This window comes from Pelobates fuscus, chromosome 12 (genome assembly GCF_036172605.1).
Source record: "Pelobates fuscus isolate aPelFus1 chromosome 12, aPelFus1.pri, whole genome shotgun sequence".
NCBI lineage: Eukaryota > Metazoa > Chordata > Amphibia > Anura > Pelobatidae > Pelobates > Pelobates fuscus.
The window spans coordinates 104,869,492-104,896,960 of record NC_086328.1 but is presented as its reverse complement, the minus strand read 5'-3'; the positions used below and the strand labels follow the sequence as shown (position 1 = coordinate 104,896,960).

General features: G+C 42.6%; 1 protein-coding gene across 3 annotated transcripts in view; it reads left to right on the top strand.

The window, feature by feature from the left end:
• SCUBE2 (signal peptide, CUB domain and EGF like domain containing 2) overlaps window positions 1-27,469 on the top strand; it is a 105,997-nt gene that overhangs the window by 15,500 nt on the left and 63,028 nt on the right. For all 3 annotated transcript variants that reach the window (XM_063438857.1, XM_063438856.1, XM_063438855.1), the window contains exons 2-4: window positions 5,687-5,809; window positions 6,647-6,772; window positions 8,731-8,865. In XM_063438857.1, coding sequence (XP_063294927.1) covers window positions 5,687-5,809; window positions 6,647-6,772; window positions 8,731-8,865 — 384 coding nt within the window. The remainder of the gene's footprint in view (window positions 1-5,686; window positions 5,810-6,646; window positions 6,773-8,730; window positions 8,866-27,469) is intronic.

Sequence of the window (27,469 nt, the reverse complement as noted above, 5' to 3'; positions counted from 1 at the left end):
TGCCCCAATACTTCAGTTGGAGACCGGACCCGACAGCCGCTGCGGTGGACGCGTTCTTACAGACGTGGCCGATAGGGCGCCACTTTGCGTTCCCACCGTTCAATCTGATATCCCGGACGCTGACGTACGCGACCAGACAGGATTGCACGCTGGTAATGGTGGTTCCCCTGTGGCAATCTCAACCGTGGTTCCCCCTCTCCTGGAAATGGCCATAGACTTCCCACGGTTGATCGAAATGAGGCCGGATGTGCTTCTAGACCCGGATGGGAACTCGCACGAATTGGTGGATCAGAACTTGCTCCAACTCACGGCTTGGCTGATCTCAGGGGACCCTGGTGTGTCACGGACGTTTCGCAGGCGACTGCTCGACTCTTGGAAAATGCCTGGGCGCCAGGTACCAGGCAGGCCTACAAGTCCGCATGGCGCGTGTGGTCTAGCTGGTGCTTGGGAAGATTGCTGGATCCACTTTCTGCCCCTCTAACTGCTCTGCTCAGTTTCCTGACTGAACGTTTCGATTCGGGTTTGGCCTATCGTACCCTTAATGTTTATAGATCGGCTATTTCGGCCGGACACAGAGGGCTAGATGGATCTCCGATTGGACAACATCCTGTTGTGTGTCGACTGTTGAAGGGTATCCGTTTCGCTAGGCCTCCAAGCTCTAGATACTCATCATTCTGGGACGTTAACGTTGTCCTTGGTTTTTTGGACTCCTGGCCCTGTAATGAGGACCTGACTCTCAAACAGTTGTCATGGAAACTGGTCATGCTTCTGTGCTTACTTTCGTGCAAAAGAGTATCGGACGTCAGAGCTCTGGATTGGAACGCGATTTCGTTCACCCCGGAAGGTGTGTCGTTTAATATCTCAAGGAGGACTAAGTCGGCTTCCAAGTCGGTGGACTACCCTAGGTGCTCCGTCAGACCGGCTTTATGTCCTGTGGCTTGTCTCCAGGTCTATTTGGCTCATACTCGTCAGTTGAGGTCAACGGACTTGCCTCCACTATTTATTTCCTTTAAGGCACCGTTTCTACCTGTCTCCTCGACTACGTTAGCCCGCTGGGTTAAGGGTCTGCTTTCCGCTGCAGGAATTGATACTTCGATTTTTTCGGTACATTCGGTTAGGGGTGCCATGGCATCGAAGGCTTCTACGATGGGATGTCGTCTGGACGATATCTTGAGAGCGGCGGACTGGTCTAAGGAATCTACGTTCCGTGATTTCTATTTCCGCCCGATTGAACATGTTTCTTCGTTGGTGGTGGCTCAGCTTTAAACTAGCATAATAGGAGCCTCCGTGTCATTAATAAAATTCCCAGATTTTACTAATAACATGACGTAAAGTCATGATTTTATTAATGACACGGAGGCGAGTATTATTCCCACCCACCCGCCCATGGATCTGGGGTAAGTTTCTGTTTATGGTTAAATCGGGGTGATCTTTTTTCACTCATGGTAAGTACACTTGGTTTACTTGTTTTGAATGCATATTCTCGTCGGGTGTGACATATATCTTTATTAATCTAACTAGGATACTCGTGATGTACAGGTTTTATGTATACGATATGTTACACTCAGGTCCTAAGTTTGGAGTTTACCACATATTTCTTTGTTTTACAGCTTGATTTCGTTTTGTGGAAGTTACCAGTTGGAAAGTTACTCGTTACTAATATGGATGTTTCGGTTTGGGTCTTCGGTTCAGAAGGCAAAGAAGAGGAAGAGGAAGTGGAAGTACAAGGATGGAGATTTATGGACTGTTCCTAGAGACTGATTGGCTGCCCTGTTACTAGGCAGATATGGTTGTATCGGTTATATATTTCATATTCTACATATTTTTCTCTTTCAGTATATATTTTTCTTTGCTGCTGAGGAATAAAGTAAGAAAGAGATAGCATAATACTCGCCTCCGTGTCATTAATAAAATCATGACTTTACGTCATGTTATTAGTAAAATCTGGGAATTTTTACAGCTACCTATAAAATTCCAGCGTGATCGTGGTTATAAATCAAACCCTGACTAATCTATATTTTATGTATATGTATATTTTGCATTTTAATGTGAATTCGTATAAACAAACGCATTTCTTGATAATCCTTACAATAGGGCCAGTATTCAAGCTTTGTACGGCGTCACTGGGAAGCTGGAGGAGCGAGCAAGAGAGAGCGCATCAGTCACTGGCAGCGTCCTCTGCCAAGTTTAACTTTCCAGAGAAACGCTCTACGCTTTTAGACACATCATTAATATGATTCAGGATTTTGAATATTTCAAGTAAGATAGGAAGCTTGTGGCTTTGGAGCAATAAAAAGACCAAGTGTGAACAGACTCAGCATTTTAATGATGCAGCAATGTAAATGTGAGGACTGCGTTCTGGTAAATCTTGAATTTTTGTAACTGGAGCTAATTAACAAATGACCATTTAAGTTTCTTGCAATATGAGCAGACACACACACACACACACACACACACACTCTCACTCTCACTCTCACTCTCACTCTCTCACTCTCTCTCACTCTCACTCTCTCTCACTCTCTCTCTCACTCTCTCTCTCACTCTCTCTCTCACTCTCACTCTCACTCTCACTCTCTCTCACTCTCACTCTCACTCTCACTCACTCACACTCACACTCACACTCACACTCACACTCACACTCTCTCTCTCCTCCCTGTATGGTGCTTATGATCTTTTAAAATAACTTACCTGGAGGGGTTTCTACTGGAGCTAATTAACAAATGACCATTTAAGTTTCTTGCAATATGAGCAGTACGTCACACACACACCCCCCCCCCCCCTCCACACACACACACACACACACCCCTACCTTTGTATGGTGCTTATGATCTTTTAAAATAACTTACCTGGAGGGGTTTTCTGCACTAAACAGTTCGTCATGCTTTGCTGCTGAGCTGTCGGTTACGATAAAACCTTCAATTTTCATTATAACTGGCGCTAAGGAGTGATCAAAGGCAAAATTAATATAGCCACAAAAATCACTTCTGCGGCTCTGGGGTAGGTACCTTTGAAAAAGCTGGCTACTGAGTAATCCATCCTTGATCAGCTCTGCCATTATTTCACATGTGGTGCCCCAGTGTGAGTAGTAAACCTCTACGTTGCATACCTGTCTCTTGCTCTCTTCTAAAGGGCAGCACTCTACTCTCTCCTCCAGCTCTGCTTCACTCCCACCCTATTTGATTGCTATTCTTTGACCTATTGTGTTTTACACCCCACCTCCTATAGACTGTAAACTCGATTGAGCAGGGTCCTCTTCAACCTATTGTTCCTGTAAGTTTTCTTGTAATTGTCCTGTTTATAGTTAAATCCACCTCTCATATTATTGTAAAGCGCTACGGAATCTGTTGGCGCTAAATAAATGGTGATGATGATAATAAATCTAAAATGACTGAGCTTTTAGATCTGACTACTAGTTGAGTGCAGGTTCAGAGTTTAGTGAATCCGAACAATTTGCTTTGGAACATTTATTTAAAATGTAACCATGCACCAGGCCTCTCAGCGACTGGCACTCACATGACTAAATGCTGATGAACTTTCTTTGAACACTTTTAATATAAATCTCATGGAGGGCCATCTGCAAATGATAGACATTCTTTTCATCTTGATAACACATTTGACAAAGACCAGCGACGGAGTGCTGACGATGTGACACTGCTATGGGCTAAATCTTTTAAAAAAGGCGTAGTGTTTAGCAATGATAATTTTAAGAAAACTTTTGTCTCCCTGTAATGCATATCGTGTTTGCAATATTAAAAATATTTTGTAATTCCTGACCGCTACAAAGAGGTGCTGTCGTCTAGCCATATAGGAAGTGGCATTGTAGTGATATTAACCTTATTAATGACAAAGTTGTGTTCCAATGAATTATTTTGCTGTGCATTGGGCATATCTTTGGATCAGAAGGTTAAATAAGAAGAATTATTTCATTTAATGATCTATATAAAGACAGTTTAGTACTGGATGTCAAAGGTTAATAAACCAAATCCCACTTCTATCACCATCTCTTCTCTGCAGTCCATTTTGTTGTTTGGGAAGAGTGGGATTTGTGGGGTTACTGGAATACATTGCCAACTTGTATAGCATTGTTCAGAGACAGACATAAAACAGCAGACGTGAAAAAATGACTCATCCATGATGCACTGTGTGTGGTGTTTATTTTAAGTGTGACTATACAAAATAAACAAGTACATTGCATGCTTGTGGTATTTTGTAGAAGATACCAGTTTCCAAATGATGCAGATTTAATTTACACTAGGTTTTTAAACATTTTGTTGCTTTATCTGATAACTTCCATAGCCCTGAAGGTTTTCAAAGCTGTGTGGTTTCAATGCCTGTGTGGGGGTGTGTTTTGTAATACAACCATGTGGCTTAGTTCCACGTTTTGAAGATTAAGGTGTAGTGTGACAAAATACTATGTTACAGAAAGAGTAGTCTATACCTGGAATTGGCTTCCAGTAAAGGATAACCATGCTGTAGAACGTGGAGTAGATACCTGGAATATCTTTCCAGTGGAAGCCGTAAAGGCTGACTGTGATATAGAAAGGGTAGTAGAGACATGGAATAGCTTTCCAGAGAAATCTGACAAGGCATTGTAAAGACCACTTCTGTTTTTTATATACCTATATATATATATATATATATATATATATATATATATATATATATATATATATATATATATATATACACACACACACATACTTGTTTTTCTTCTTTTTTTGCAGAAAAATGTATAACAAAGATTGCAATGCTGAAAAATAAAGAATACTCTGTTCTATAGCACAGTTATGACATAGAACACGAACGGGGATATTAACTACAATGAGAATTGCTTGGAATTCAAAGTGAATTTCCAATTTAAAGACAAAATGGCCAAACTAAAAACAGACGTGGAGAATTTTCAAATTTGGATACTTTGGGCAAACTGTTTGTTTAATTCTCACTTGAGTAAATACCTCAATTTTAGTATAGTTGTCAATGTAAAAAATGATGTAGGGTTAATTTTTGATGTGGTACCCTGTAAGAATTGTATTTTGGTTTTGTAAGGGATAATTTTGCCATTGTTTGAACAAGTTATTGAGTGTCTCTCTGTCTATCTGCACCCGCGAATCCTGTGTACCCTGAAGGAACCAGCAGCAAAGGGTTAAGGAGTCCTTCCAAGTCTATAGTTGGGGTATCTGGGGTTCAATTGTAATTGGACGTTCCAAGCACCTGAAGCAATTTAGCTTGCTGAAGTACTTAAAAAGTGCAGATTTAAATTTAAATTTTCCCTGTTACACCCCCAACTGTTAATAAAATAGTTTGTCCTGTTACTTCCTGGTTGTTAAGCTCAGTGGAGCTCATCTCAAGAGGCTGCAATTGCCCAGAGTACCTGTCTTGTAAAGACTGTTATTATGAGTTATGTGATTGTTTTCATTGTGGGTATATCTACTTGTCTACTAACGTTTTTTTGTTTGTTTGTTTGATAGGCAGGTGAGTGTCCATTTATAAAGACAATATTTCCGGGTTTTTTAAATTTATTTTTTGGCTGTGTTACCCTGGTAACAAGTCAGTCTGAGGTTTTTCTAGTGGGCAGACTAGCTGTGCTGTTTGGGCGGTCTGCATATAGAGGTTATTAGTTACAGGATTGCTATTCTTTTCAGCCCTGGAACAGGTGATATATTTATTAACTCTTTCTGTTATACAGGTGTTGATGAATGTGCTGAGGGAATTGATGGATGCCACATTGATGCCATCTGCCAAAATACTCCCAACTCCTATAAATGTATTTGCAAGACCGGCTTCAAAGGGGACGGTACGACGTGTGAAGGTGAGATGCGGACACTGACATTTCTCTCTGAGTGTTTTTTTTTTTTTTTTTTTTAAGTTTTAGATTTTTTTTAACCTTCAGTTTATCTTCAAGCCAGTTAAATGACATTAAGGGTCTGGGTGGATACTTGAGAAAAGTTACAACATTTAGACTAAAATATCATATTTAGAAAACAAAAGTTGTAAAAATCACAGAATTTGCCAGCTTACTCTTAAATCACTGTTTAGTTAATAGGGCCTGCTGTGATTTGCTTTATTTTTATGATTGTCAAAAGCCTCTAACAGCTAAATGAGAATCAATTTCAGGGTTATTCACTAAACTGTAAATTGAAGGTGTATTGCAAACTTTAGACCAAAATATGACTAAAAGGAATCTGCCATCCTAGCCCGATTTTTTTATTTTTTTGTCAATTCTCCTCATTAAATCATTGAGGGGAAATGTCGTAGATATAGTAATACGATTAACCATCACTGGTTTATGATTTGATTTCGGCTGAGGGTTTTAGGAGTTGTACCATAGCCTTTGGAAGTGTTCTAATTTAATCACGTAGAAGGCATTGGAAAAGCAGGTTTATATATCCTAGCAGTTTGAGGAATAGGGGGATAATTTAACCCATTATTTGCTGACACAGAGTGGGCCCAGTGCATTGCCAAAAATTTACTTATCAGCTAGAGTGTGTTCCCTAATGTAACCCTCGCTCTGCACTCCAATTAAACGGTACCACAAAAACTTAAATTTGCAAGACAATCCTAGTTAGAAGCCACAGCAAGTGTGCCCTGAGCCGCTTGTGCCAGAGACCTGCTCATCCATCATGCAGACTCTCTCTTTATTGTGCAGACATTGATGAATGTGATAATGATTACAATGGGGACTGCGTCCACGAGTGTACCAACATTCCTGGAAATTACCGATGCACCTGCTACGATGGCTTCAAGTTGGCACACGATGGGCACAACTGCCTAGGTAAGACTGCTTATTAACCAGCTGTGTACTCATTGCTGTGGCAACGGGCTCGGCGCTGCACAGTGCTCTTGCCGACTGCTGCACATTCTAAAATGCCACAAATGATTTCATCTGTTGAATGTATGTCACTATAAAGAGACAAAATATGTATATTTTCAAAAATTTCCTTTTATACCAGATTTAGATTTGTAAAAAATGTTTTTTTAATTCTCTTCTCCTAAAGCACCAACATATGTTGAGGTGCTGTACAACTTAATATTTGTTTATACTCCGTGTGGGTTTAGTTTGCAGACACCTCCACAGTATAATAAAGGCTACGGAATCTGTTGGCGCTATATAAATGGCAATAATGAAATAATAATATAATAAAATTTACACTTAAACAGCCTAAATTGCTGCAAAATAATTTTTGATTAACCAATCTCAGATTTCCTGTAAGTGGAGTAAAATCTGTGCTGTGCCTGGTACAAATCACATGTTCCAATTTCTTATTTCTACAGAAAGTACAAGTTGGCACGTAGACATTTTAGACCTGTTTTTTTCCATATTTAGAAGATACAATATTTGATTATATATTAAAGTATCTCACGTATTTGTCTTTCCCAGTTACAATAATCAAATTTATGAGAATCTTAAATAGCCCCAAAAATACATGTTTGATAAGATATTGTGACAAATTTCATCCCCATCATTTTACTGTTTCCATGGATTTTTCCTTTAATCATTTAAATTCCATCACTCAGACCAGTTAATATCACACAGACCGATCTGGCTGAGAGGCAATAATCAGAACACAACGGTCCAGGTATTGAGATTCTGCCAATTACACCCAGCTCTGCCTCTATTGTCAGGAGAATGCCACAATGGCCACCTGATGGGCTTTCAAGGCCCATCCCAAGTCAATTTCTTCACACTTGCAGAGAAAGCCCGGGCTGATGGCGTTAGTGACAGCAATAAACCTTAATGAGCTCACTCTCTTTGAAGACATCAATGAATAATATCCCTCTATTGTATTGGGCTCTGCTGAGCTGTAAAGGCCTGGCGGGGCCCAGCAGGGAGTCGCTGGCTTTGTTAAATGAAGTTAATTCTTACTGTGCATATTAAGGTGAAAAGCTAAGAATGGGGCCATTTCTCTGCCCTGCTAACCAGGTATGGCATCCTATTTAACCCCTGTGTGCCCTGCAGAGAACGCCATCCTCAAAAATGGAAATTGATGTAAAATTGTATTGATATTAAACAGTTTAAAACAGATAAAATCTAATCATTCCAACAATATGCATCTAGTCTGTCCGTTAGGACATTTCAGCTAGGTATCTAGTGAGCTCAAAGACACGAACACTCTCAAAAGTGAAAATGGTTGGGCTTTGAGAAGTCCCCGCTGGGCCCAGAAACGTAAGAAATCATGTTTCCATAACTATCCCAGAGTTCCCAGCTTTACATGCAAATGAGCACAAACAGGCACTGTTTTCAGACCCTCGGCAACCAGAATCCAGCCATGAACAGTAGTTTGTATCTTGTGGGTCTCATTAGTATGGTGCCAGTTCTAGTCTGGGAAATTTTTGTTTTTTATTGCAGAATAACCTGATAATCAGCCCAATAATTCTTCTATTCCTTTACTGTATTATCTTTACAGCTTCCTCTGGATGTCTTTTTTCTAGATACCTATTACCCTTTCTGGAAAGCAGCAGTTCTTCACCTTATAATTCCTCAGATGTCAATATTTATTCCATGCTCTGTTTTCTAGCTCCCCCTCTTTAAGAGCTCACTATAGCAGGCTTTTTAGCATGTCTGAAGTCCCATCTGTTTTGAGGTCACATTTAATCTCTAAGTCTATCCTGGGCAATACATGTAGGTTAGCCGAGCTGATGAATCTTTTCCCAGGTTTGTGTGAGCTTCCTTTTTTGGTCTGTGAAATGCGTCTGTCGTCCATATAAACCGTATTGCCTTTTGCCTTCTAGATGTGGATGAATGCCAGTCTAATAATGGTGGCTGCCAGCAAACCTGCATTAACAGCATGGGCAGCTACGAATGCCACTGCAGAAAAGGATTCTTCCTGAGTGACAATCAGCACACTTGCATCCAGCGTTCTGAAGGTAAGACTGGGGCTGGCTGAGATTGATGGGAGGTGGTGACTCTATTAACAGACTTTGCTTTAAAACATTTAGATCTGTAGTATATTGCGTTACATTGTAATGCTGACTGTGTTTTAATGTGTGGACGCAGGCCTCTTGTAACGTGTTTGTGTGTCAGTACACATGTGTGATGGTCAGTGGTAAGGAGTAAAAGGTTTGGAGAGTCCCTGCTCAAACAAGCCTGCAATGAAGGCGAGGTTCAGTTGAACAGACTAGCATCCAGTAGAAAGGCCACTAGTCGTACGGTCTGTATACTTACCAGGGTCATGTAACCAGACTCTGCTTGACATCTGAATTGGAGAAGATATATCTTGGGGAGATTGATAGAGCCAGGGAAATATGGGTGGGAATATGAGATATGGATATATAATCTAGGGATTTGTAGACCTGAGACCAGTAAGGGATTGAGTTATGTAATGTTGGAAGGATTGAGTGCAGAGTTTTTTGTTTGTGTTATGTATTCTTTTTTTTTGTTTGTTTTGTTTTTTTTTAAAGAGAAATGTGGTTGGTTGGTTGGTTGGATGTGGGAGAGCTTATTCTCGTGCTAGAGGGTTAGGAGTGAAAATGAATGGAGTTGGAAAGGAACCGAGGGCCGTGGGGTCAGTAGCAAACATTTTGCTAAATGTACATTAGAGAACCCTCTGTGGAGTTTATTAACCAGTTAAACTAAACACATATGTACAATGTCTCGGTCAGTATGAAACCGTTTATCGTTCTTGGATTTCAGTGCCGTGCCTCTCGATCACCGAACTCCTTCATAAACACTGCCCCTCTACCTGTTCAACAGCCCTACACTTCACAGAGTGAGCAGGCTCAGAGGAGTTTACTTTAGTTAACAAAAACAAAATGGGTTAATTCTCAGAATGTTTTCCTAACGCCTCTCTATTCCTTGACAGATCACATTGCCCTTGTTAGCCCAGAAAAAAAAAAAATTGTAAGAAAAGCAGTGGCGTTAATAAGGCTAATTTGTGATCGTCTCTGCTCGGTAGGTTTTTGATTGACAGCATAATGACCAATAGGAGCTTTCATGTTTTGTGTGTTTGGCTGGCTGGAGAATCATTGTCTGAGTGGATTTCTCCCTGTGGGAACGGAATCAAGAAGTCATTGAAGCAGACTAATGGAGAGAGCTCTGTATCAACCCCTTTGTTGACTAAAGTCTGTTTAATAAGTTCAGAATACTGAATAGTGTGTCAGCTTCTGCGTACTCTGGCCAAGAGCTTAATTAAGCACTGATTGAAATTTCACTTACTCTTCCCTTTCCTTTCTTTTTATCTCGTTAAGTGGTTTATAATCACACTTAAACCTCTTCTACCATAAAAACAGTTGTTAAATGTTTGGCCTTTTCTTGCACAAGCTGTGCAGTTTTTTTAATGTTAACAAAAACGTCTTAAAAATATTATCTAGCAGAGAAACATGCAAATCATCGTCCTGACTTGCTCACATTACTATCAGTAATTTATATAGCGCCAACGTATTCTCCGTGCTGTACCACGGGCAAACAAGAGTCCAAATAAAATTGGGTACTATGCAAAAGAGACGGATCCTTCCTAAATGAGTTTCAATCCAAAGTGTGAATAATTCCGCAGATAGTACAGTGCAAAGTATCAAAAAGGGAAGATTGACAACCAATAATGTACAGTGTTTCTATAAATTCTGTGCTATATGGAGAGAGACAGACCGTGGAACACGTTGAGAGAGGTGAGATGGGTAGACTGCTAGAGAAACCATAATTTATCTAGTAATTCCTAAAGAAATGGGGAAGTCCAATTGGTCATTGAAAGGAATTCCATAGAAATATGTTGCCCTAGAGTCGTCTAGAGAGGCTGGTTAGAAAGGATAACTGTCAGGTTACAAGCACTGAGCCGATGATGGTCTTGCCGGGAGAATGTGTTATTAGGGTGTAGTAACTTAGATGCACAGAAGCAGCGCAGCACAGCCGTTTAAGCACAGGATAGCAGATGTAGGGTAAGATCTCTTCAATGTGCACGTTTTTACTAAAACAAACCAACAAGCCTCAAACTCTGCCACCTTATTGCGTTTTACCAGTTCTGCTGGAAGGATATTCTTTGTTTCTACAACTATGTCTGCAAATAATCTTTTCCGAATGATCTCTCTCAATTTCCCTCCCTCAAACTTTACCTAGTGTATTCTTTTTCTAACTTCACCCTTGTATGCTTTTGAAATCCCTTGATCTTTTTTTTTTTTTCTCTTTCAATTATTCATTCCTCTCCAATCTATAAGGAAGCACTGAGAGAGTACACATGATGGAGCTGAGGTGTAATTTATGAGTTCACCTGGGGATACTGAAAATGAAGGACTCTGCATCATTTATAGTTGAGAAATGTCTTGTGATGGCAGATAATTCCCCTTGTATAATTCAGACTGCTTAATTTGTTCCTAGGGTAGATGTACACAGTTCTTGCAGGCCTCACTTTTTTACTGGGGCAACAGTAAGGCGTGGGTCATTAGAGGAACAGCTGGGGCAGTAAAGATCCCTCCTGGGTCAGGGATCAGCTGGGAGATTAAACGATACATGTGTAATTTAGAATGGTAGCTGGAGACAGACGCTCTGTGCTTGATGGAGACGCCAAAGGGAGGGTTGGCCTTGGAGGGAGCAGGTGTCTTGCACAGAGCGCCTGGTTAGAATCCCAGAAAGACTGTGGTTTTGAAGGATAAACACTTACACAAAATAGCAGAATAAAAACCGTTGGTAATTTACAGCGAGGGATTGAATTCCACAAAAATAAGAGTAGCAGACGTTCAGGTTATACGAGAGAGCTAGAGACTGAGAGTTCACAGTTAGAACCAGGTTCAGAAATCCAATCCGTTCACAGATGTAGTCAATCACTTTTTCCCCTTTTCTTTCCATTCATGGAAAATGCATTGTATATAAGGGTCCATCTAATATAGAGGTCAGCTACAGCTTCAGAAATGTTCCACCAGTTCTGACCGGGCCAGAGCTTAGTACCCACAAACCTCATGGGTGAAAAAAACAGTCCCTCAAGCACTCATTCAAGAAGGCAGACGAGGAGGGCACTTTCTCCTTAACTACATGGCAGTCCTTATAGTGTTTTTTAAGTCAGTGGTGTCCTTATGCATATTCTCAGTGGTGCCCTTGTTATGGTACTTTTTCAGTAAACCAAAATGTTTAAGTGTCTATCTGTTCCTGTCCAAATTAAAGAGAATTGAATTGCGTATATACGCTGAAGTAATTCAGTCTGACACACGGAGTTCAGGTTAAAATAACTTCGAGGAAATTTATTGGCAAGTGCAGAATCAGCGGGCGCGCAGGCCCTTTTAAGAGACATTTTCGTCATCATTGATTATCAAGATATCAGTGAATAAACATCATTAATTGGATTAATTGTTAAGTGTCTGGGTTAGTGTCCACCTATCAATATAATTAATTGGATCAAAAGCTAAGTGGTTAGTTCCGTGTCCACCCACCAAGAGGTGGTACTTTTTCGGACACGGGTGGGGGACAAGGGGTCTTGAGCGTCATTTTACTCGGTCGGTGATGTCAAATCTCGTGGTTAGGTGCAAGGTCTCTTATGAATAGAACATTTCATTACTACTGTGTTCTCATGGCCTTTAAATTATACTATGTTGCGAGTTAGGGGAAATTCAACAGTTCCTGGGTTAGTCATATCCTTATGGAGAATACTGTCCTTGTCTATTGTATTAGATGTGCTGAGAAATACTGTCATGTAATGTAGTTTTCATATGAAGAAGTCAGGTTATGAGGACAAAATGGAGGATTTGTCACAGTATCAGGTTAATACAGAGTTAGAGCAGCAATTCAATATAAATACAATAAGATTTTTTAATAATTCTACATCAGTCCCCCCTATGAAATGTTAGATTCTAAGAGATAAAAACTTTATTTGTTAATACCAGAAGACGTGTTAGCCCAAAGGCACAGAAACCCCGTGGCCGCTAGCTAGGTGTTAATGCAAAGTGCAAGTCTGTCCCTATTTTCTGACCCTACTAGGCTAGCTCATCTGTCAGTATGGCTCTCGAACACTTCACACCCAAGGGTATCCCATGGCAGCTAACCCACCACTTCTCCACATGGGGCCTTTACCATTCACTGACAGATGCTGTCCCTAAGGTGGTCCCTTCCTAGAACTCTCGCACTTTATCATCAAAAGGGATGGATTGCAGCGGCAAACAGGGTGAGTTGAGATCCTGGAAATCTTGGTCATCAACATCAAGTAGTGTGAAAGTGGGTGCCGCTTGGTCAATAGTCTTCGTGAGAGCTTTCCTCAGGCAGGGGAAGACACAACAAAAGAGAAGAGCAAAGATAAAAACAGAAATTAGTATTGCCATACCAATATGCATTAAAGCCTTTTTCCAACCCGTCATCCAACCAAACCATCTGTCCCAGGGATCTTTTATCCCGGAATTCCTTTTTAATTCTTCTGAGAGGTCATTTAATTTTGCTATGGCTAATGTAACTTTACCATTAGGACCTGTTTTCTGGGATGTAGGTACAACATGTCATGGTGTCGGGCAAAATTTTACATACCCCTCCTTTTTCGGCTAGGATCATATCCAGGGCTATTCTATTTTGGAAAGCCATTTGGGATGTTGCCTGCAACTGTTCGGCTAATCCCTGGAGGGCATCTCTGGTGTAATTAACGAAACGCTGTTGATTGTAATAAATGTAGTTTATCCAATTTAAGTTCTTGTTTGCAGTAACTATGGTAAAAATTGATTCAAATCCTGCAGCAACTTCATCTCTTGCTTTAAATTCATTGGGTACCCCCCTAGGCACCCCAATGGCATCAATGTAAATGTGAGGGTCAAAACTTCCTTTTACTGGGGCTTCACGCTTGGCCTTAGTGTGGCTGGACTCATGGGTGTTGGTGTGTGTGTCAGAAATAATGTGTATAGGCATAATGGCCTTGGCCAATGTACACTCCCCCCACCACTCTGTGTCCATTCTGGATCTTAACTGTAAATCCCCACACAACCAGTAAATATCTCCCAGTGACCTAGTGTGCTGCTGCAGCAAACGTACAGGAACAGTTCTATATGTAGTACAATAACCTGCGGGAAAGTTACCCACAAATTTACCAATCCCATCATGTTTGACATAGCAAGTGTAATTACCTTTATATACGGTAACACCATGAGGAGGTCTTACGTTTTTGGCTATAAGAGGATACTCCGCTGTCCATGCTTGACATTGAGACCTGTTGAAATTATATTGGTAGGCAAAAAGACTTAAAATGCATTTTTCTTCATCTACTGGCAGGGTTAAAGGTACAGTGCCCAGATGAGGCCGGGCACCACCACACACATAGCATGCGGTTCGGTTATGTTTGTTAGCATTATATTTCATCCATTCTAACCATAGGTTAACATCATTAAAACCTGTTTCAGCGGCCATAGTATCTTCAAAGGTGGGGTTAGCAATGGCCATCATGTCCTTAAAGGACTGGATGTGTGGTTTTAATGGGTTTGTGACCATATGAGTAGCTCCTTGCCACTCAGGGGAATTACACATATCTTTAAGGTAGAAATGCCCTAACTTAGTATAGGAACCCTTTTTCCAGTACATTCCCAATACATACTGGTCTGCATCTGTTGGGCTTGGATGCTCAACATTAAGAATTAATTTCATTGGTGTGCCTCCTCCAGGCTTTCTCAGAGTCATTCTTTGAAGGAGGGACCTACCATGATCATCTACTTTAGATAAGGCACTTTTTGGCTTGTAGCCCCAGGAAGGTCCGGCATTCCATCCCGCCGCCCCCCAATGGCCACAATCATGCCCCCATTGTTTGTCAACTACACAAACATATGGATCTTTTACATGAGGGATATCTCTATAGATATTCTGGATTTGTGTTGTAGTGAATGGGCATTCTACGATGTCACAATAATCAAAGGTATAGGTAGCCACACGGGTACATGATGAATTATACCAGAAGGTGTACCCACTAGCATCTTTAGTGATGGCTACTTGCTGGGCCTTAATTAAACTAATTAAGGAGACAATGTACCAGAGGTACATGGTTGTGCGGTATCTGCTTCCTCTGGGGCAGGAGACTTCTTGCAGTGGGAAGCGTGGATCCAATGTGGCCTGCCGGCCAATTTGACGGAAGTTGCGGTGATCAGGAGAACTTGGAATGGCCCGTCAAATCTTGGTTCCAGGGTGCTTTTCCGCACGAACTTCTTAACCAGAACCCAATCTCCGGGAAGCAGGTTATGGGTACCTGTGTTCAGATCAGGATCTGGAATTGAAGAGAAAACTTGGGCATGTATTTTGTTCAAGGCACTTGCAAGTTCAGTTACATAGTCTACTAAAATATCTGATTGAAGCTGTAACTGCTGTGGATAATAACAACCTAGCCTGGGTGCTGTCCCAAATAGAATTTCATATGGGGATAACGAGTGTTTCCCTCTAGGTGTGTGCCTAACGCTGAACAAAGCTATTGACAGACTTTCTGGCCAGGGCATTTTTGTTTCTTGTGACATTTTTAACATTCTGGCTTTTAGAGTGCCATTCATGCGCTCTACTTTACCACTACTTTGTGGGTGGTAAGGGGTGTGGAAGGCTAGGGTCACTCCCAGAGCAGTCCAAATTTCTTTAGTCACTGTTGCTGTAAAGGCTGGGCCTTGATCACTTTCAATGACTTCTGGAAGTCCAAATCTACATACAATGTCTGTAAGTAGGCGTCTTGCGGTTGTTTTTGCAGTGATATTGGCTACAGGGTAGGCTTCTGGCCAGCCTGAGAACATATCCACCATTACTAGTGCATATTCATGAGACCCACTCTTGGGCATTTGGATATGATCAATTTGAATTCTCTGGAATGGGTACATGGGTTTTGCTAGGTGCTTTGCAGGCACCTTGATTGGTCTTCCTGGATTACATTTTGCACAAATGACACAGGCCCTGCAGAAGCTGTTGATCAGGGTTGTGATTCCAGGTGCTTCATAATATTTTTGAATGAGGGCGGCCATTAGGTCTTTTGACAGATGTGCAGGCCCATGGGCCCATTGGACAACTGCTGGGTATAAGTTTTTTGGAAGGCAAAATTTAGAATTGTTGTAGTAAATTCCGTCCTTTTGGACAGCTCCTTTATTTTTCCATTTTTGGGTTTCTTCAGGAGTGACTGCAGCTTGCTGTTCTCGCAGAATTCTTAGGTCAGTAGGAAGAGTTTGTAAGGCAAAGATAGGAACTTCTTCTTCTTGACCGGACACTTCTTCATCCACTTCCTGCAAATCTCTGGCTGCTTGCTTAGCAGCCTGGTCGGCCAAATGGTTGCCCTTTGCTTCATTTGAATCCAATTTCCCATGTGCCTTTACTTTCAAAACGGCCACTTCTTCAGGGAGTAGGAGGGCATCCATTAGTTCCTTGATTGCAGAGCTGTGTTTGACTGGTGTACCGGCAGTGGTAAGAAATCCTCTTGTCTTCCAAATGAGGCCGAAGTCATGTGCCACACCCAGAGCATATCTTGAATCTGTATAGATGTTGGCACGCTTTCCCTTGGAAATCTTGCATGCTGAAGTCAGGGCTTGCAATTCAGCTTCTTGCGCAGACATTGCTGGCGGTAGAGGTGATGACTTGAGAACTTCCCCTGTTGTGGTTACGGCATATCCTGTATGGTATTTTCCTTCTTCATCAGCATACCTTGAACCGTCCACAAACAGAGTAAAATCCGGATCCGGTAATGGATTCTCATGCACAGTTGGTAAGTGTACTGTTTCCATTTTCATCTGTTCGAAACAGTCATGAGGAGTTTCTGGGTCATAGTCATTTGTTATAACTAGGTCTTTAAATTCTTTTTCTAGGAAGTGGCGTGGCCATGCTTCCAGAAGGTCAGTTGTTGGGTATTTGACAATACCATTTTCCTGTAGCTGTTCTTCATCCATGGTGGCCCATAACTTTGCCATGGGCCCAAGATCATTCCATGACTTTGTCTTCAATTTGGTAACAGGAATATGTGGGATAGCAGTATCCCAATGGCGGTAGAGGTAGTTAAGTTGTTGGGGTAGTTGGACCAAGACCATGCTATTGCCTTCAGAGTCACAATAGAAATCTTGAGCAGTGAGCTTAACATCAGTCCAATGGTAGAGCTCATCTTCATAGCAAGGCTCGGGAGTAATGTCTGGTTTGTACCACATGGTACAGAAGGCGTAATCTGGGCCTTCACAGAGAGGCTTTTCATCTTCATAAAATGTCAAATGTGGATGCATGACTTTCTTGATACATCCACAAAGCAGGTAAATGTAGGTTTCATCTGTGATAAATCCATAATAGATACCCCCCTCAGGGAGTGGAAGAAGAGTGGATGGGTTAAGAACTTGACATCTTTGGATGGAAATGTTGTCAGGTAGAAGAAGATGGCACTGGAGGCGTAGGTGTCTGGCTGGAGACACGTGCTTGAGCTGGACTTGGTTGATGATGGCAGAAATGTCATGAGGGGCCAAAACAACCAGGGGGTGGCCAAGGACCAGGTCTGAGGTTCTTTCTATGAGCTCTCTTGCAGCAAAAACAGCCCTGAGACAGGAAGGAGTCCCTCTGGCCACAATGTCCAATTGACATGAGAAATATCCAATAGGCCTCTGGCGGCCTCTTAAGTCATTAGTTTGGGTGAGAACTCCTGTTGCGTGGCCTTGTCTTTCAGAGACAAATAATTTGAAAGGTTTGGAGTAATCAGGTAGGCCCAAGGCAGGAGCAGAAGCAATGGCACGCTTAAGAGATTTGAAATTGTCCAGAGCTTCGTTGGTCAGGCCGAATGGATCTGACTTGAGTGCATCGTAGAGAGGTTGCATAAGCAGAGAGGCCTCTGGGATCCATGCTCTGCAGTAGGAAATGAGGCCTAAGAAGGCATGAAGAGATTTTGAAGTCCTTGGGGGTTGAATGTCCAGAATTGTTCTGACTCGGTCCCGAGTGAGATGTCTGGTACCTTGAGATAGGCAATGTCCAAGGAAAATCACAGAGGGTTGACAGAATTGCAGCTTGAGAAGCGAAGCTTTACATCCTTGTTCTGCCAAATAGCAAAGCAGACTAATTGAACATTTTTCAGTAGTGGGTATATCATCTCCACAGAGCAACAAATCATCCACATACTGGAGTAAAACAACTTCTGGGTGTTCAGCTTGCCATGGGTCAAGAATAGTACACATGGCTTTGGCAAATTGACTTGGAGAATTTTGTGCCCCTTGGGGCATGACAGTCCATGTATATTGTTGCATTTCATGGGTGAAAGCGAACAGGTATTGACAGGATGGATCTAGTGGAACACTGAAAAAGGCATTAGCTAGATCAATGACTGTGAAATACTTTGCAGAAGGTGGGACGCCAGAGAGCAGGGTATGGGGGTTTGGTACAAGAGGGGTGTCCAGGACAGTGGCTTCATTGACCGCACGGAGATCCTGAACCATCCTGTATTTTACTGGCTCACCTTTTAGAGTCTTCTTCTTCACAGGAAATAATGGAGTATTACATTCTGATTTACACTCCACTAAAGCACCCTTTTCCAGGAGCGCTTTGATGTGAATAGAAATGGCTGCAGCCTGTGCTGGTTTTAGAGGATATTGTGGTTTCCTTGGTAACTTAGCTCCTGGGATAAGCTTAACCACCACAGGTGGGACATTTAGATGACCTATATCCTCTGGGCCTGAGGACCATAACTTGGCAGGCACCTGAGTTTTTAACTCATCTGGGAAATTGGACCTAGGATCTGCTGCTTGCTCATTGGGTATATCTAATTGCAGCATCAAAGGTAAGGAGCACAGGGCTGAAGTGTCAGAAACAGATAGAGGTGTAGACATTTCTACCTGTCCATCTGGAGTGAAGGTTATAGACGCCTGCAGGCGTGAAAGGACATCAGCGCCTAACAGGTTAATTGGGCATGTGGAGGAAACTACAAAACGAGCAAGTAAGCTTGTGCCAACCCGCAGAGGGGTTGTTAGAGGACTGTGTCTCGGTTGGCCATCCACTCCAACACAGGAGACATCAATACTTGACAAGAAAGATGGGTCTGGCAGGTCTTGTTCTCTGAGAACACTTCGGGCTGCGCCTGTGTCAATAAGAAATGTGGTAGGTTGGCCTTCAATGGGTAAAGTCACTGTGGCAAGTGGCCCCCCCCCCCTTATCCCCTGTAAACACTGCCATGACAGGGGTTAATGACACAGGTTTGCCAATTTCCTAATCATCATCTGGTTCCTCAACAATTGGAACCGTTTTCATGGTCTTAGGGGCCGGGGCAGGCTTGGGAAACTTTTTGGGCTCCCCCGGTTCCCTTTTGGGTTCTGGACAGTCACTTCTGTAGTGTCCCTTAGCCCCACAATTAAAACATGTTACGTCCTCTAACTTGACACCCTTGGTGCCAGGGGTGATGGGGGTGGCACGGGCCACCATGAGAGGAGCTGAATTGGGTCTTCTGGGGGTTTGGGCAGATTCCAAACCTCTAGCAACTAGGAGTAACGTATCTAGGGGAACAACCTTGTATTCAGGGCGTGCAGCAATGATTCCCTTGCGTATGGAATCTTTAACACCTTGGACAAACGCACCTGATAGCATTTGTGAATGAATTTTGTCAGTGAGATCAAATCCCAAATCTGTAAACATTTGATATAATCTTGCATGAAACCTTTCCACTGATTCTCCTTTGTCTTGCATAACATCAGTAAGGCCAGCAGCTTGATCTGCAAGTTTATCCTTAGCCCAATCTCTCAATTGATTGCAAAAGGTTACTCCGGAGGGATAATCAACATCACTTGTAAGCAGATCTGTACTGAGGTGGCGGGCCATGCTGGGCCAATATGCATCCCCTGCTTTAATAGCACAAATGCTCAGTAGGTCACGCCAGGCGGCGGAATAAGTCTTTTGTATCTGAACTATCCCTCGGTAAAAAGGCATAGGCTGTTTCTCTGGGTCAGGGAGAGATTTCATTAAAGCACTAGCTTGTGTGGGGTTAAAAGCGACATATTTAGGAGGGGCCTGTTCTCCCCGACCCTGATGGCCGAAGGGATCTTCAATAGAACGGTGGGCTCTCGTAGCCTCCATTGAACCCTGGGACAGTCTGTCATCCTCTTCCTCATCTAGCTCTATTATCTGGGACCTTCTGCGTGAGGGGAGCACCTGAGGAGACAGGGCCGGGGGATAGGAGGGAGCTCCGGAGGCGGGAGTTGCCATTGGGTCATAACCTTGGGACCGGTAATCACCGGGAAGCACCGGCATCAGGGGTGCTGAATGGCTGGGGGCCGCCATATTGGAGGTGGGGAAGGAAGTTGCATTGGGGTTAAGGGAAGACGTGGCGGCCATGTTGGATGTGGGCACATCCGGGGCAGACTGAACCGGACTGGGCATGACCGGAACCTGGGGAGTGACTTGGGGAAAGGGGTATGGCCAGTGAGGATAGGGGTATGGGAAGGGGTATGGCCAGGCCTGTGTCATTTGGGTGGGAGTTGGGGCGGAACCTGGAGTGGGCAGTGAGGTTGGGGAGGGATTAGCAGAGGGGGTGGGAAACTGGGCTGTGGTCGGGGCGGGCGAGGGAGAGGGTGGGGAAGAGTCAGTAAAGGTGCCTGAAGGAGGAGGAGCCGGAGTGGGATCAGCAAGATTGACAGTGGCAGGAGAGGAGGGGTTAGTGAACTGGGCAGATGCAGATGGGAGGGTAGGATTATCTACGGAGACAAAGTGTGAGGAAGGAATGGCAGATGAGATGTTAGCATTAGACTCAGAAGGTGGCTTGGGGATGGATGAGGATGATGGGAATGTTAGGGAGGGAGAAGGGGAAAAGTAGGATCCATCAGAATTTAGGACCGGGCAAACGGGAGAGGTGACGGGATGGGGATTGGGAGGATTAATCAGCTGGCAATCTCCCATTACTGACTGGATCTTTGGGATAGACATCCCCCGGGCGCCATTTTGGGGCGCTGGCTGAGGAAGAGCCCCAGCAACACAATTATTGTGATACACAAACATTTTCACACCCTTGTGAATTATTTCTTCTTCAACCCAACCTTCTTGCTGAATAGCCTTTGCTACTCTGTACCATGCTTCAGCTGTTTTTAATAAATCATAATTTGCAAGCTTGCCTTTCTTTTCCATCAACAATCTACGCCAACTTTCTGGTTGTAATCTACCACATGTCGGCACAGCTATTTTACAAACTTTTGCAATCTTTTCAACACCTTTAACCATCTCCTCACCCTCTCTGTCATCAACTAAATCACATGCTAACCAGCCCTTACTGGGCTTACTTAAATCCTGCCCCATGATCCCTTCTCCCCTACACCAGCGTCCCAGATATAGGGAAAGATAAGGAAAATTGAACTGGAACGTCTACAATGCTCGACTGCCACCTGAGAATCGTGGGTCTTTCTCAAGTGCGTCTTCCCAAAACGTAGACTAGTCACTGAATCCGCCTACCCGGGGTGGTAGACACGGATTGGAGCGAGGTGAGAAGTGTGTGACCAATCACTTCTCTATTAAGAGGAATGGGAGTGGATAGTACAATAGTACAGGAAGTGTAGAAAAGGTAAAGAGTAAGGGAAGAAAAATCCTTAGAGACAGATACAGGAGTTTAAATGACTCCACATTAAACAAACAAGACAACAGTACAGTTGAAATACAGTGCATGCATCACAGTTCAAATGAAATCAACAGTAATCCCTTTCCTTCTACATGTGCTTACTCCAAAGTCACCTTTCTCAACCTCGTAGTGTCCCCGCTCGGAGAATGACTTCCTCAAGTCTCACTACCAGCGGCCAAGGATAACAGCTAACACCGGTCCGAAATCCTTTCTAGCCTCCCTCGTTACAGCAGTCCACTTAAAGTGGCCACGCCACCCTCACTCCCGTAGTGCCCTTATAAAACCCACTCTATAAGTCTCACTACCACGTGATGCGGAAAACAAGCAATGCCTGCCTGAATCCCCCCAGGAAACTGAGTCCCCTGCCACAAGGCTAAGTCTCCTACCACAGTTAAAATAATCAGTGGACCTTCAACTCAACTAGAGCCGAAAGGTCCGGGTCAGGACGTCCCCAACTCAACTAGAGCTGGATGGTCCGGGTCAGGACGTCCCCAACTCAACTAGAGCTGGATGGTCCGAAAGCGCACAGTGAAGCTAGCTAGGCTATCAAAGTGACACAAAATTGGATCACAGGAAACTATGATTCTACACAGATCCCACAATTCCACAAACTTCTTTTTCCTTACAGCCACAGCCACGAGGCTCCTAAAAGAAGTAAACAGGCAAAGAAGACCCCCAGGAACACATCCACAGGTCAACCCCCCTTTTTCCCTACAGCCACAAACACGTGGCTCCTAAAAGGAGTAAAACAGGCAACAGGACTTCAGGCAAATCCCCCGGGTCCACCCCCCCCCTTATCCCAAAAAGGGGAAAACAGACAAACACAGGACCCTCAAGCAAACTACCACGGGTCCACCCCCCCCCCTTTATCCCAAAAAGGGGAAACAAATAAACATTCAGCCCGGGCAACCAAACTAGACACACCCAGGCAACAGATAGACTAAATGCAGGTAACAAATGGGTAATAAGACTCCGGGCAAGATATTACCTGTCTTTGATGTCCTCCCGGGAAGCAGTCACAGACACGTGGACGGGTCAATCAAAGGGGCCGGAACGTACCGGTGGCTCTGCAGAAGTCTCTACCGTGTATCTGGAGGTGATCAATCTCCCTTCCTTCCCCCTGGATTCCTCCGTCCACCCTTGTCTTCCTTAGGACGGCTCACCGGCCAGACATAGCCCGGAGTCCCTGTTCGGGCGCCAAAGTTGTTATGGTACTTTTTCAGTAAACCAAAATGTTTAAGTGTCTATCTGTTCCTGTCCAAATTAAAGAGAATTGAATTGCGTATATACGCTGAAGTAATTCAGTCTGACACACGGAGTTCAGGTTAAAATAACTTCGAGGAAATTTATTGGCAAGTGCAGAATCAGCGGGCGCGCAGGCCCTTTTAAGAGACATTTTCGTCATCATTGATTATCAAGATATCAGTGAATAAACATCATTAATTGGATTAATTGTTAAGTGTCTGGGTTAGTGTCCACCTATCAATATAATTAATTGGATCAAAAGCTAAGTGGTTAGTTCCGTGTCCACCCACCAAGAGGTGGTACTTTTTCGGACACGGGTGGGGGACAAGGGGTCTTGAGCGTCATTTTACTCGGTCGGTGATGTCAAATCTCGTGGTTAGGTGCAAGGTCTCTTATGAATAGAACATTTCATTACTACTGTGTTCTCATGGCCTTTAAATTATACTATGTTGCGAGTTAGGGGAAATTCAACAGTTCCTGGGTTAGTCATATCCTTATGGAGAATACTGTCCTTGTCTATTGTATTAGATGTGCTGAGAAATACTGTCATGTAATGTAGTTTTCATATGAAGAAGTCAGGTTATGAGGACAAAATGGAGGATTTGTCACAGTATCAGGTTAATACAGAGTTAGAGCAGCAATTCAATATAAATACAATAAGATTTTTTAATAATTCTACATCACCCTTATGCATATTCTCACTAGTCCCTTAAAAGGACACTTCTATGCCCAAATACAAAAATACTTGTGCTTATTAGATATAACCTAAATGAAAACTTGCATGTATTTAATTATGCATTTTTTTCCATTGGGCTGTAGGTCTAAAACCAGCTTGTAAAAGCTACAGATCTCTTTTCTGTAGCCATTGCAGCCCACCCCTTCTTGCCCCACCCAGACTGTCTGTGACTGTCCAATCAGACTTCCAAATGCAGCTCAATGAGAAGTCATGCAAAGCAGGTGCTCTGAGCAGTGGCTGCCTCTTAAGTTTAGCTCCACTGAGCTAACCAAACCACGAAGTAACAGGACCAATTGTCTGACAGCCATGGGATTTAACAAGGTTTTATAAAAGTATCAGTTTTTATTAATACCTGCACTTTATGCAAAATGAGGGGTGGGGGGGAAGGAGGAGGAGGAGGAGGAGGAGGGGGGGGAGGAGGAGAGGAGGAAGGGCATGATCTTTACACAGAGCATCTCCGCAGCTAAACAGATTTAGATATAGTGTCCCTTTAAACATGGATCATTTGGGATTCCCTCTATCTCTACCTATGTATCAGCACAGTTTGAGAAAATAAGAGATTAAAATCGTTTGTCTTCCTACATACGGTAAATCTCTACGTTTATCTGAGTGGGTAGTGAATTGGTGATATCTGGCTCGAAACATGTGTAACGAGCTGAAAACACTGTATTCATTTAAAGGTAGATGTCCGTCTATGTCTTGGACAGCTTGGTATGTACGTCGATATCTCCATCTCCTTTGTCTTAATCCAGCTTGATACCTCATTCTGCCTTAATGCAACATCTCCACCTAGTTCGATTCACCTTATTTATCCCCATTTACCTTGTCCACATATATTTCCATTAACCTCGGTATGTAAATCTACCACAATGTCCCTTTCTTTATCCAACTTGATATGTCCATTGTCTTCCTCTTCTTAATTTATCCGTCATCTTCTGGTCATCAGATTTATTTCCCAAAGTCCAGAACCACCTCACTATCTTAGTAGTGGCCTTGCCTGTCTATTGGTTTAATGGATGGATTTCTAGTACTGCACACAGCTCTTAGTGAGAGCTCTGTTTACATATAACTCTGTTAATTCACAGGTTTTGTAATGATTTTGAAGCAACAGACAAATCCCTCAGAGATATAATGCGTCCATCCCACACATTTCTTAATTCTTACTTGCAGAAGCCTTGAAAACCTCAATACTGGCATTTGAATAAAACAATCTGGACCCTCGGTCCATCTCTCCTTAGGATTCTAGAATTCCGGTGACCCGTGTCTGATAGTGCTCTCTCCAGTTCATGAAGTCTTTACCGTCACTATGAAAAACTTTTTAAATGCTGAACTTTTAACCCTATGACTCAGGATTGCCAATACCTCCCCCCCCCCCCCAAAAAAAAAAACTGATCCAGAAAAGTTGTGTATGATATTTAAGAAGCCGGAGTCTTTTCTTTTACAATCTGCTAAGGCTCTGTGTTAAGTTCTTTTAATTACTCGTTTTGGCGTGATGGTTGAACGCCCCCAAGAAATCTGTTTTCTTAAGCAGAATTTGAGTAGTTCAGAAAAAAAGTGTATTATTAATGGCCGCATTACCCGCATTTTCCGGTATCACACCGTATTTACTCTGGATGCTTTTGAAGCCAACATCAACTTCTCCTCGTTTCGAGCTTTATGGCCTGTGGTCATCCCGAAAAACAGAAGGTCAATAAAATAAACCATCCGAGCAGATTCAGAGACGTCTAAATTATCACAAGGTTTCAAGTGTCTGACTACCAGTTTCACTTTTCTCTCCTATTGGCAGCAAAAGTGTTTCTTACAATTAAAGGATCACCTTTCGTGTCGGTCTGGACAAACGTGCAAATTATATAGACAGATCAGTCTTCTTCCAAATTTCACAGTATCTTCGTTACATTTATTCTGGCCTAGGAGCAGACTAAATAAGGTCCAAACCAGCAGTTTTACATTTTTTTTTTTCTTTCTCTTTTTCTGTAAAGCAGAAAAACACATAAAAACCCTAACGCACAACTCAAACAATAAGCAGAATGTCTCTTTGTAGTTTAATTCATGTTGGGCCAACAAGGGTAGTCAGCATGGCGGTTCAGTGGTGGAATTGGGCGTTTAAAAGTAGATTTAAGTAGTAGGTTTTTGTTTGTTTGTTTGTTTTTTGTATATATAAATATAGGGCTTTATTTCCTTATGTATTGTCATTAGTTTTGCTTTTGAAAGGGCACATACAAGGCACGGTATGCAAATTATCATATCTTTCCCATGTTCCTGTTTTTATAAGTAAAATATTATATATTTTATATTGTAATATTTATATAAGTAAAACATTGCCCTCTGCATTTTGTGGAATTTTTAAAAAATGTTCCAGCTGTTCCCAGAAGTTGTATACCAGCGAAAAAAAAATATGATTTGTCAGACTGCAGTTTTATTTAAAAAAAAAATAAAATTGGGCCAATGACAAACAAAATAGTTTCTTTTATGTTCCGATTCAAAAATATCCTTATCTGAAACATGACCGCTTCACTTTGAACTTGTTACAGATTTTTGGGAAGTGTGTACAATCATTGCATGCTTCTATGAAGTGGAAATTTTATCTGGGTAGAATACAGAACTGCTGCAGAGTATAGCATTGGCCCAGGCAATGGTCAGCAATCTCGCTGCAAGTAAACAAGTCATCAATCTGTGCGGGGCATCTTGTGAAACAATTTGTTGGAAGCCAGAAGAGAAGTCTTTAATGCGAAGCGTGAGGCTTATTCTGTTCTGTAATGAGACATGAGATCCTGGCATGTAAATTGCTGGCAGATTTATTGGTGAAACTGCGCAAAACAAAGGACGTTTTTACGATGGCTTGGGGTAAAGTCCCCATTGGGTTACACGATGGCAGTAGTCAGTGACTGGCCATCCGATGAGTCTGAGTTGTCCCAGTGACTGCTAAACAATGCTGCTTTATGCTTTCCTACAAAACCAACAAACACTGCTTTAACCTCCGATGTTCCACTGCGTAACCTTTTAAGAAGATTGTTGAAATTTTAGAATTCATAAAGGTTCCCTATTTACGATGATGCCTTTAGAAAGAGATCCTAAATAAATAGCATAAACACTTGACTCTTACTATTTCAGCAAATCTGCAGCAGATTCAACTGGTTGAGATTCCTCAGCCGGGCCTTGTACTCTTATAGTTACCATTTAGAATGCTGTACATATTGCATAAAATCCCTTTAACTTAGGTTCATGAGATATGTAGTCCTGTAGTTGCCAGTAGCTACTTTCATGAAAACACATTAAAGGAACACTATAGTCACCAGAAAAACTATAGCTTAATGTAGTTGTTCTGGTGAGTATAATCATTGCCTTTAGGCATTTTCATGCAAACACTGCCTTTTCAGAGAAAAGACCGTGTTTACATTGCCCCTGGGGACACCTCCAAGTGGCCACTCCTCAGATGGCCACTGGAGATGCTTCCTGGCTCAGTGCTGTACAGTAGGCAGCAGTGCCGTTCAGCGTCTCCACACTCTTCATGGAGACGCTAAATTTTCCTCATAGAGATTCATTGATTCAATACATCTCTATGAGAAGGTATTGATTGGCCAAAACGGCGTTTGCCCCCCTGCCCCCTTGCAGATTTTGGCCAATCCAATGTTTTCCCCATCGGAAAGCATTGGATTCGCTAAAAATCGGCAATGCTGATGATGTCACCAAGGGGGCGTAGCCAGTGACGGCGGACCTGCACGATGCTTGAAATAAGGTGAGTTTTTCATGCTTTTAAAGAGGGGTAAGGGAGAGCAAGCCACCTTAATGGTGGGTTCAGCACTATAGGGTCAGGAATACGTGTTTGTGTTTCTTTAACTGAATTTGCTCATCAAGAAAATCAAAACTACAATGCAGCTTGGGTTAGGATTCTAAACACCTTAATGCATGTGTGTGGTGTGGTTTGTTTGGTTTGTTTTTTTAATTCTGAATGAAGGTAATTTTACACTGTGTATTGGAGCAGTGTCTGCACAGGCTTGTCCATAGAAATCCAGGAGAGCGTTTGTCACTT